Source organism: Alligator sinensis, unplaced genomic scaffold (assembly GCF_000455745.1).
Source record: "Alligator sinensis unplaced genomic scaffold, ASM45574v1 scaffold872_2, whole genome shotgun sequence".
NCBI lineage: Eukaryota > Metazoa > Chordata > Crocodylia > Alligatoridae > Alligator > Alligator sinensis.
In genome coordinates, this window is record NW_005842132.1 from 1,756,283 (window position 1) to 1,768,183 (window position 11,901).

Sequence of the window (11,901 nt, forward strand, 5' to 3'; positions counted from 1 at the left end):
TATCCCATCTTCATCACTAGACCACCTCAGGAAATAGCTACTAATGCACCTTTAATGTATAGCTAGTCATTCCTTATTTGTGGTGGGCGATTGGTTAGCCAGGCCACGGGTTCTGCCTTTTGCTCCCTGACCGGATGACAAAAGTTGTTGCCAAGTGTGGGGGGGCAATAGCCAGTAATAATTAGCAAATACTAGTTTATGCACAAATCCTCTTGTCTGCGTGCCTATGCAGTCCTCGTAGCAAGGCTGACCATTCCCTAGGCATCCCTGTGATGAAATACTCACCTGGATGATTCTCTGAAAATATCCAACCTGGCTTATGCTCCAGGTGAAAAGCAGTAGCTTGAAGGCTGCCAGGGACCTGGATCCAAGTGTCTTCTGAGGTGTCAAGAGTCTCAAGTCAGACCCATAATGGCCTTGGACTAGGAGCTGCAGGGGTGGAGGGGACGTGGGCTGGACTGACAGATGAGGTACATCAGTTCAGGGACCCAGACCTGGGCTACGTTATCTGACAACAGCTCAGAGACAGCCTCTACCCCTGAGCCTACAAAGCCATGGCACAGGCTATTCCTGTCTCTCGTCAGTGCTGCCAGCCTCTCAGGATTCATGAGATGACATGCCGGCTTTCCTAAAATACACGGTGCGAATCTCTCCCAACGCGCCTGCCTCTCGCTGCTAACCCGAGATCACGGCTCAGCTAGCTGAGGCCTGTCACACCTGTCAAGCTCTTCCTTCATCCCACCTGGCACACACTGCCTTTACACATCTTGCCCTGCGGCGCTCCGGTGAGAAGACCCATCAAGTGAGCATTTATTCCTTATGCTGGCGACTGGTGTCAGATCGACAGTCCTGCATGCTGGGGCCTTTGTCTATCCAGGGAGCAGGAAGAGCCGAGGCAGCGTAAGCATCTCCCTGCTCTCTAGGACCGCACCAGGGACCAGAGTAGGGCACTGTCTCCCTAGCACGTGCTCTCCACCCCTCCTGAGGCTGCTAACATGTGGGTCTAGCTGTGTCCATTGGAGCAACATACAAATGACAGGTGAATGAGACTCTTTGGGCTTAAATTGCTTCCATAAAGCCAGTTCTGCTGCAACCACTCATTCAGAGCAAGCTCTTCTCTCATAAATGGCAGGGCCAAAAGAGACCTCCAGTCTCACTTCCTGCATGACACAGCTCCAAGCACCTTCTTCCAGGACTCCTGGACTGAGCTCATGACTTCCCGGTTAGAGTAGAGCGCATCTTGCAGGAAGAGAGCTGGTTTTGGATTGTGCAAAAGATCCACTGCTTCAAGAGCGTGCATCGCACCAAACCCTCTGCACCTGGATGGCTCGGCTGTTTTTGGAAATCTGAGCCAGAACGTCACGGAGGGTCCATCACACCCCTAGGGAAATTGTTCCAGAGATTAGCAACACTCCCAATTTGAGACCTTATCTCTAGCCTGAATAGATCCAGCTTCGGCTTCCAGTCATTGGGTTTTCTTCTGCCTTTGTTTGGCATATAAAAGAGCCCTCCACTATTAGAAATCTGTTCTCCACATCAGCGCTTACTGACAGCAATCAAGTGCCCTCTGAACCTTCTTAAGGAGAAGTCAAATAGACTCCCTGGAGCCAGTAACCAACAGTCATCAAGAACAAGACAAACACTGAGTGCAAAACCATGGTCTTTTATTAGAAATATCCTCGTATAAAAATGGTCATGCTCTACACATCTTCATTGAATAATTCATAAACATCCAGGCACTGAACTTTGTTGTTTTTTTTTGTGTTTTTCTTTTTTGATTGGTCAGTACATAAAGCAGACATATTTCAATCCATATGGTCATCACATACATTAATTTACCACCTATAGAAATCAGCACTTTGAACACAGTCTAGGTTTTATTTTAATTTTTTTTTGTCATCTGTTTTTTTTTAATTTTCTTTATTTAGTTTTTATTTTGTTTTATTTTTTTTGCAACACACAGAATTTGGTAGGAGAAAAGAGAGAGAGAGAGAATGTGAATAGGGAAGGAGGAAGACGGGAACAAAAGAAAAATGGAAAAGGAAAAACTAAAGGAGGGGCAGGGGCAGGGGAACGAAAGAGTTTCCACAACCACAAACAATCGCACAAATTTGGGAAAAGGGAAAAATGGATTTGTATTTTTTTTCTTTTGTTTTGCCAAGATAAGGAAAAAAACCCACAAATTGCTAAAGTCCGTCACCTCTCCCCACTGCACGTTCACCCTGCTCCGTTGTTCCTCTTCCTCCGTTGGGAGGCATGCATTTTCATGGTGCTTGGTTGGTGGCTTTTATTGATTTGTTTGATGCTCATTTTTTGCTGCTGTTCATCGCCATCTTCCCAAGGAGCTCCCTCCAACAGCCCAGCCAGCAGAATGAGGCACCTGCAATGCCGTCTTCAAATCTGACCTGGTTTCCCCACTCTCCCATTTCCTGCGGCGAGCGATTTTGACTCAACTCTTCTGCGTCTCTTCCTCTTGCACAGGCCCCCCCTCCACCGTGGGTGGCTGCCGTTGGCTGGAGTTAAATCGCGTGGTTGCTATAGCTGACGTAAGTCTGTTTGGTGGCCAGAGCTGGAAAGACAAAGAGAGAAACCTCACATGTATCATTAATGAAGCTTACCCTCCTTTGCTGGCCCCTGCCGTATGAACGTGGGTCAACCTTCATGCCATAAGAGTTGGGGTGGGAATAGTCTCCAAAGACCTCAAAGCAAAAATACAACCCGATAGCATGCCCCCTGCATTCGCGGCTAATTCTGGAGCTCCCGGCAGAGACATTCAGCTCTGGCTGAATTGCAGAGGGGCCCAGCTCCTGGTGAACCCAGTGAAAACATTAGGGCTTGTTCATAGAGGGGCAGTCAGGAAAGCAAAGAGACCTGCGACTCAGTGCAAGATCTTCTTCATCTACCTGCCCCAAAAACTTTTCCACCACACACAGTGCAAGGGGTGGAAGTTCATGGAGGCCGTACTGGGGAGAGGGGCAGGAAATAACTTGAGTACCCAGATCAGATGCCAGCTTTTGTGGAGGGAGTTAAAGGAAGAATAGAGAGAAGCTTCTTGCTTAAGAGCGCCAGAGCTGAACCTGCAATGCACTGTAACCAGTGTCCCAATTCCCCAAGAATTTCATACTTTTCTCTCCAGAGAGCTCCCAGCTGGCTCAAAGCAGCTGATATGCAGGCCTGACAGCCCTGGAAGAAGAGCAGCAAACATCACACCAGCAATTATCAGAGCTGATACATCTGGGGAAGCCACTTGTGGCTGAAGTCCAGGAGCACTGCATGAATGAACCCTGACTATGGGGGTCATGAAGCATCCTCAGGGTGGCGGGTCAGCCTGGAGAAATACACTCCAGAGGTCCATTGCCACACACTTCTGATGCAGACAGATAGGGCTTGCAACACAGACCAATTTCCCCTTTGCCTCAAATCTCAAGTCTCAGTTGCAGAAGCTCGGTCTCACAGCAGCACGTGGAGGCACGGGGGATGGTAGGCAAAAAACAAACAACCCATAATGACCAGCCTCATCTAGATGCCGCTCGCTGAATTTTCCAAGCACATTTGACCTTTTGCATTTTATTACTGTGATATAATATCCTTCAGTGACAGCATAACAGGCCTTGTGGGCAGGAGAGATGCAGTAGATGCGATATATCTGGATTTAGTAAAGCTGTTAACAAAGATTCACATGCCATTCTCATAAGCAAGCGGGGGGGAAATGGCCGAGGTGAAACTATTGCAACGTGAGTGTATAACTGGTTGGAAAAAAAGTTAATTAAAGGGTAGTTATCCATGGTAATCAATGGTTCACTATCAAACTGTAGTGGGATTATACAGGGGGCCTGTTCTGGGTCTGGTATTATTCAATATTTACCGACCTGGATGTTGGAATAGAAAATGCACGTATTAATTTTGCAAAGGATCCCAAGCTGGGAGGCCTAGGTTAGAATTCAAAAAGATCCTGACAAATTGGAAGAAATGTTCTGAAATAAATAGGATGCAATTCTATTTCCCCTGTTAGGCAGGAAGATTCAGCAGCACAGATACAAGACGAGACCAACAAGTCATGAGACAGTTCTGTGAAAATGAGATCTAAGGGGTAGAGAGGATCACAAGCTGAAACACATCAAGCATCCCAGATTGGTGCAAAAAAATCATCCTGCTGGATGAACAAACAGGCCCCATGGAAGACATGCAAAAAAAACATTTTTCCCCCTTCACTCCGCACTCAGCTGTGTCTGTGATGGGCATGACACTTGAAGACAAATGTGGACCTGTTGGAGAGAGACCAGAGGAAAGCAACAAAAATGATCCAAGGCCTAGAAAACATGACCGATGAGGAGAGCTTGGAAGAACTGGGTTTGCTTTGTTCAGGGAAGAGACGACTGAAGGGAGACATGAAACCAATCTTCAGTGATGTGAAAGGTTTCTGCAAAGAGGAAGGGAATAAATTGCTCTCGGTGTCCATTGAGGATAGGACAAGAAATAATGGGCTTAAATTGCAACAAGGGAGATTACAGTTAGACATTAGGAAACACATTCTCGCTGTAACGATGGTTAAGCACTGGAATAGATCAGCTTGGGAGACTGTGGAATCGCCATCGGGGGAGGTTTTGCAGAGCGAGTTAGACAAACACCAGTCAGGAATAGTTTAGACAGAGCTGATCCTGCCCTGCACAGGGGGCTGGACTAGATGACCTCTTGAGGTCCTTTACAACTCCCCTGTCTACGACTGTGGGCGTTGCACTCTGAGCACACACACACGACACTACAATCCCTGATCCTTAAGACACAGGCAAGTAAAGCAGAGCGAGTGAAAACTGGGCAGGGCCTTGCCACATATCAGCTGTCAGTGCCCAGGTCCCTGCTCTCACCCTTTTTCACAAGAGAACTAGAACAACTCCTCTTCCACATAAACTACAGGGCCCAACTTTCACCTACCGTGGGATAAGAGTGGGCATTGAACAATTACCACAGAGCAACTGGCATGCACGGCAAGTCTCTGGTCCCTGTTAACTTGCCAAGATTTGTTTTGTTTGTCCTCCCATAGAGTCAATGGTGCTCCTCCTAATGGCAGGGCAGGATGCAGAACTGAGTTATTTAACCTGTGGTTAAATAATGGTATTGGGGCTCTTTGGTCACTGGGAGAAGGGCTGCTGGAACGTGTGACCTGCTCCATATTCCCAGGTGGGCTCCAAATCGGGAGAGGAGACTGCTTGAATGGAAACACTCCCACTCCAGTGACATGATTTCCATGTGTTTCTTAATAGATAGAGGCAAATGTCCCAGCCAGAAGCCACGGCCTTGAAATAGCTGGCAAGGTGCTGGCATCGGACAGGAGCAAGGAAGGAACAGGCACAGAGAGGGGGTGGAGAGAGATTTTGTCCTCCGCACAGCTCAGATGTGGTGTTGCGTTACCACATCCAAGAGGCAGGACAGCCAGCTTCCTCTCTCTGTTATCTCATCTCCATCTCAGCTGCTGAATAGCCTGTTCACGGATACCAGTAAGCTGCCTGATCTCCCTGGATGAGGCATCTGCAGCAAATGGACACAGGTCTTTGGACCCCAAAGCACGTGCCTGGCACCAGAGGGAAAGCGCTGGCCAGCTCAAAAATGGATGGCCAGCTCAGAAATGTGCTGCTACTGCACATAGCTCCTGCCCAAGAAAGCCCAAGAGGACCCCAGCTGCCTTCTGAAGGGATCTCCCAGGTCAGCGTGACGGACTGGCCTGCACCTGCCCTTCTGGAGAAATCGGTTCCCATTTGCTCCCTGGAAACACAAGTCAATATTTGAGCCAATACATTTACAATGGAGGAAAAGTGCATATACTGTATAGAAATGTGGCCCAGGCCTTCAGCTCTTTTGAAGGTTGCCACTAGAGTCCTCGCTATGGGTGCATGCACATAAAGGAGGTGCGAGTTTGAGAGAGATGTCCAGGGAGAAGTGAGGCAGAGGAAACACAGCAGAGCAGCAAATCCTTCCCCCTCCCCTATTCCACCCCTGCAACTCCCCAGTCCTCCCCAAGCTGTGCCATTGTCTCAGCACGGAAAAGCTGCCACGGGCCCCTCGTTGCTAGTAGCAGGCACGACCAAGGAGAGGGAGGCCTATGGAGGCTACATGATCAGACCCACCCAATGGGCCTTTGACTCCTGCTCGAGGCCTGCTCTCTAGAGGCTTCAATGAGCCATGGCTAGATGGATGCATCTCTAGAAGACCACAGACAGACTGGCAGAGATGCACAGGCAACCTGCTGCAGAGACAGACTCCTCGGCATTGCCAACACACCCGGCGCGGCGCTTACGCATGGAAGTGACATCAGCGGAGCCTGCAGAGCCTACCCGCCGGGGCTGCAAAGAACAAGGAGAGGTTTAAAAAAAACCAGCCTTAAATCTTGTTCTCAGCTATTCCCACCCCCCGCCCTGCAAAAAAAAACAACCCTCCCCCATACGCTTGTCCTGCCGTAGCTGCACGACATCGCTTGCTGCTGGCCTGACAGTCTCAAGAGGGAGATGGCAATCAATTCCCCTGAAGGCACATGCATTTTCCACGCTCATTCATTACCAGGACTCCCTCGCTTCTCTCCCTCCATCAGCCAAAGCATATTGTGCCCGAGATTGGCTTCTTCCTTTAAATACACTCCGGCCCCCACCCCCTGGCCCGACCCCTGGCTTGGTGCCTCCCTGACAAATGAACCTTATTGGAGATTTCAGACACTGTTATCCTCAGATAACAATTAGACGGGCCAGAAGAAATGAGAGCTGACAGGGCTATTTGTTAGCCGCGGTGTTTTCGTAGCCAATCTGCCTGCAATCAAGCCCTGTAAATTATTTATTCTGTTGTTTATTTAAAGATACGTGACCTGCCAGCAACAGAGTGAAAAACGGCTCCTTCCTCCTGCGCTGACAACTCCACGGTCTCGCCTGTCCCCGGAATTAATAATGCCATCGGCTGCTTGCGATTGTCCCCGACGTGCCTTGGCACGCCTCTAACGAGCAGTGCCAGCTCCTGGGCAGACCAAGCTCCCGCATACCAAATGCAAGACACATGGGAGCCAGGGAGACTGCAGGCTGGAGACTTGCTTCTCGCCCATCTGGCCCCCGGGTGCTTCCACGGGCTGGCTGATGCCTACATTTGGGAGACGCTTCTACTGACCATCTCATGCGGAAGGAGGATGCTCTGCGGCTTAATGCAATAAGCTGGATGGGGGGAATTGGGCTCTTACCCTGGCTCCCTGCATAATTCCAATCATTTCCATTTCCCTGTGCCTCGTGTCCCCATCAGTAATTTGGGGATATTAATTCCCTGTTGAAATGGTAAGTTCTTAGAAGTAGGGATGGGTTCTTGCTATGCGTCGGTGCCGGGAACAGCCTCAGCCATAGCCTTTTGCAAACCCAGCCTTCATAGCTTGCTGCATTCTGGCTGGGATGGAGCAGAGCTAGGAGTCAGAGCAGCTGGGAGTGGACATCCCGGCTTCCAGGTACTAATCTCAGTTCTTCCTCTAACACGTTGTGCAGCCTTTGAAGCATCACTTCACACCCCCGTGCCTCTGTGAAATGGGTGTGTTACCATGCACCATTGAGGGGCATTGGCAGGGTTAATTAAAGAGTGACTGCAAAAGCCTTGGATGAAAGAAACTAATATGTTTGCATCTCTGGCATGACTGTCTCTGGAGGAGGATCAGGGCTACCCCATGCTAAAGCAACTGCTTAGGAGCAAGTGTTACATATCAGGACATAGTCCAGGGATTTATGCCCCCAAATTAATCTTCACCAAGACTCAGACTGGATGGAGGCAACATATGACTGCAATACACACGACAGCCATAAGAGGGAGACACGGTTATGCGTGCATGCACACACACATACACACAGTATTAACACGGCAGTCTGAACTGCTGATGGAGGCTGGGAGTGCAAGGCCAGGATAAATGTGGGATCTTTAGGATTGTAGCAGCTTTGCCAGCATGTTATGCCTGCTAACCCCAGCATCTCAAAGTGCTTCCTAAAGGCAAGGAGGCAGAGAAAGGTCCCAAATCCTGCTGCAGTGATGAGCCTCAGCCCAGTGATATGGGGGGACTGGGCAGAGAGCAGCTGGTGAGCAAGAGAGAAGACTGTGTCCATAGAAAGGGGCTCAGATCCTGGCACATGCTGAAATCTAACTAAACTAAGCTAGACTGGAAAGGTGGTCAATGGTCATTGCACCAAAGCATGTGAGAGTTCAGGGATTACCAGGAAGGCAGCATGGAGAAATCAGAGGGGTCAGATCATAAAGAACTCAGGTTTGGTCCTAAATCACTCAGGAGGAGGCTCAGGGGCAACTGTGCCACCCTTCAGCTCTGTGCAAGCACCATGGGCCTCCCTCCTCTCAGAGGCAGGCAGCTGCCACAGAGAGAAGATGGCACCAATAACTATAGACGGCTATGTCCAGCACCTCCAAAGGGCAAAGACTGTCCATATATCTGCTTACTGTACAGCAGCTAGACTGAAGAGAGAGCAGATTAGCTCCAGAGAGAGAGTGGAAATAGGGATGAGACAGCGTCATGTAAAGATTTAGATAGCCAGAGATTAGATAGAGACACTATATAGAGATATTGATAGATTGACTATGTATGGGATTTCAAAGAGAGAGATGAATCGATAGCTGGCATTAGGGAGAGAAATAAGAGAGTGTGAAATAAAGCAACTCATGACATCTCAGGGAAGGCCACTTATGGTGTTGATCTCAATGACTTCATCACGTGGAATTTCACCTCCCGTAAAACGGTGGCAGAATGGCAGGGTTCTTGGTACACATGGGGAAAACCCACATTTCCTACAAACCCAGACCTCTGTGTTTGGAAAGGCCACACACTTCCCAGGCATCTGACTGTCTTGCCCAGGACAGAGCCTGCTGTTGCAAATCCAAATCACAAAGGCGCAAACCAGGTCACCCAGTCCCTGGCTATGGCCTGTTAGTCACCTGAGCTATCCCATGGACATCAATGCAATAACCTGGCCCGTTGCAAACAGCCCACACACACAGACAATGGGCTTCAGTGCTAGCAAACAACGACCTCATCGGTCAGCAAAATCTCAGTCTTCGGGAGAGCTCCTCCATGCTGCCGTAGCTGGGTACCTCTTTAGAAGTGCAAGGGATACAGCAGTCCCCTTGGTGAGCCATCATTAGCAGCTTTCCCCTTGCATTTATAGTTATCAAGGCAGAGCCAGAGTGCATCCCAGCGGGCATCTGAGCCAGCAGGAGCATTAATAGGTTCCCCACATGCTTTCGATGTTGTGAGCCACTTGACAACAATCTCCCTGGGACGAAGACAGAAGCGGGGCCTGCAGGACAGATGGAAAGTGCCAGGAGCCATATCAGATCAGAGGCAGCGATGCCCTGTCTCTGCATACTAGTAATGGTGCAAGCCTGGAATGAATGAGCTGACTGTGAGAGCTTCCCATCGCGCCTGCAACCCACTGGCTGGCTTTGCTTGCAAGTGGAGCCATGAGTCCCTTCAGCCACCTGCTTTACCACCTCCCTGGAAAGAGAGGGGACCCCCAGGAACACCCCGTCTCATTCCCAGCACCAAAGGGACATTCAGGACCCCCACCGCAACCCTCACCCATTACAAGGGGCCGCCAGTCACTCTATGGCCTGGCAGGGCAAAATCTAGCCAGCTTGTGGCTCTGGGCTGCACTGGCCTCTACTGGCAGATTTAGGCAGTATTTTTTGAATTATGAAGGAGCAGGCAACCGTCTCAGACTACAAACAGACTTTGCACTTGTCCTGGGATAAACCGCTTTATCCCAGGACAAAGCAAGATCGTTCAGATGTCCATGCCCGCTGTCCCAGGATACATCCTAACAAGGTTCACGGGATAAGAAGGGCTAACAATTTATCCCAGGACACTGCAAGGTGTGTCCGAACAGTTATCAGGATTGCACCGTTGAATCAATGGCAGGAACGTGGATTTTGACTGCTCACTACACCCTGATTAAAGGAGGGTGCGTGTACATATCAATCCTGGGTTATTTCCATTCCAGGACAAATGCAGGCACAACTTGACCAGGGACAAATGCAACCTCTGCTCCTAGCCTCAGTCTACCATCTGGCACATAAAGAAGTTTTACTAGTTGATGTGGCATCTCCTGTGCCCAATATATCAAGGAGCTGATTTTAGAGACAAAGCCATGAGTTCTAGTCTCTATGTTGTATTGTGGGGTGGGCAATAGTGAATGGTGCATTTATGAGACTCTGAATCATTCTTAAACAGACACTGGTAATAAATGCATGGCCAGTGTAATCTTCAAAACACCGGCAGGCATTAATCACAGATCCCTGAGGCTAGGATGACAACCCTGGAAGGAGAAGCAGAGAGAGGTTAAGAGGCTTGGATAGGGTCACAGAGGGGATGACTGTGACTGCCAAACTAGGACAAGCACCCAGGAGTTCCTAGCTCCCAGGCCTGTGCTCAGGTGATTTGACTCTTCAGAGAGTCTGTTGGATGTGCAGGGAGCCCTAAAACAAGGGAGAGAGACAGCCCCTGATGTTCCCTTCTGTATCAGGAGCCACTATTCACAGCTACACAGAGCAAGTGTAACATTTCTACCTAATCCAAAGCCCCTTTTCATTGCAGTAGCACATGACTCTCACTTCGCAGCTGTGCACATGGTGACCCAAGCTGCAGTCCAGGAGAGGCACAGCTCCAGGAACCTTCTGGCTCCTAGCTGGGTGGACTGCAAGCCCAGTAGCCTCCAAGGAAATCAGTGAGAGCTGCTGGCATCCAGCACCTCTCACACTCAGGCCATGCACTGTAATTAGCCTGGATTTGTTCTACTTCAGAGCACTCCTGGAATTTGCTAGGGGTCTCGCCGCAAGGGAGGAGGGAGGGGGATGTTGCCATGGAACCAACTCAGGAAACAGTGCTTATCTGGCCCCTACTTGGTCTGGATCTGGGCAACAAGCGCTGTATGGGCATGAAACCTATGTAGAAACAAGGGGTACTGGGTTACAAAATGAATCCATTACACACAGTACAGGAAGCAAAGTGCCCGACTAGGGATCATTTAAACTACTTCTGGGTTTTAGATGGCGCAGAACCAAATCCTCACATCTAAATTCCCCCAGAACATGGGATATGCAAAATCTAGACCAGAATTTTGCAGCCCAGACCCATTTACTAGTATTAGAAAGACAAATACAGATGCCTGGATTACTAGTGCACATATATGACAGTAATGCTCAGTGGCCCTGACTCAGGACTCTAATATATCTTATAGGGCCCCTGTCACTTAGTTGCGAATGCATCTGTCCTCACAAACCCCTGCAAAGCAATGGTAGAAGCATAGAAATGATGCATGAAGAGGTTAGGTGACTTGACAAAATCACACAGGAAATCTGTCGCAGAGCAAAGTAGTGAACCCAAGTCCCAGGCTAATGCCCTAACCAGCCCTTCTCTCTGCTGGATGCTGCACTGTAAGGAGAAAAAAAAAGAATGAGATCACAGGGAGGGATAAAAGTAAGAGAGACGAATGATTATGGGCTCCTATACACATGCAAGGAGGCTGCTCCGACACGCTGTAATTACAGCACATTGGAGCAGACTGCTAATCAAGTCTGCTGGAGCACAGTAATTACCATGCTCCAACAGACTCCAGCATCATCAAAAATGGCGTTCAATGATGCCCCACCACCATTTTTCAGCGTGGGTACACCAATACACATGACGCTCTGGGAGCTTTTAATTAGCACGGCTCTTGAAACCACGCTAATTAAAAGTACACCCCCCGCCTCCTGGAGCATGTCTATAAATGCCCTGTGCATCTGCATAGCACACAGCAAATGAGACTTAACTTGGTGGCGAGTTTTGGGAGCTATTGTAAAATACATTTTAAAATATTACCATATTTTCTCATCTATAGTATTCACTCT

At 49.1% G+C, this 11,901-nt stretch overlaps 1 protein-coding gene across 3 annotated transcripts in view; it reads right to left on the reverse strand.

Moving 5' to 3' along the window:
• Nucleotides 1–2,008: 2,008 nt before the first annotated feature.
• The window catches only part of GRM4 (glutamate metabotropic receptor 4), a 219,690-nt gene continuing 209,797 nt past the window's right edge, over nucleotides 2,009–11,901 (reverse strand). For all 3 annotated transcript variants that reach the window (XM_006025095.3, XM_006025093.3, XM_006025094.3), the window contains one exon: nucleotides 2,009–2,569. In XM_006025095.3, coding sequence (XP_006025157.1) covers nucleotides 2,520–2,569 — 50 coding nt within the window. In that variant the 3' untranslated portion in view covers nucleotides 2,009–2,519. The remainder of the gene's footprint in view (nucleotides 2,570–11,901) is intronic.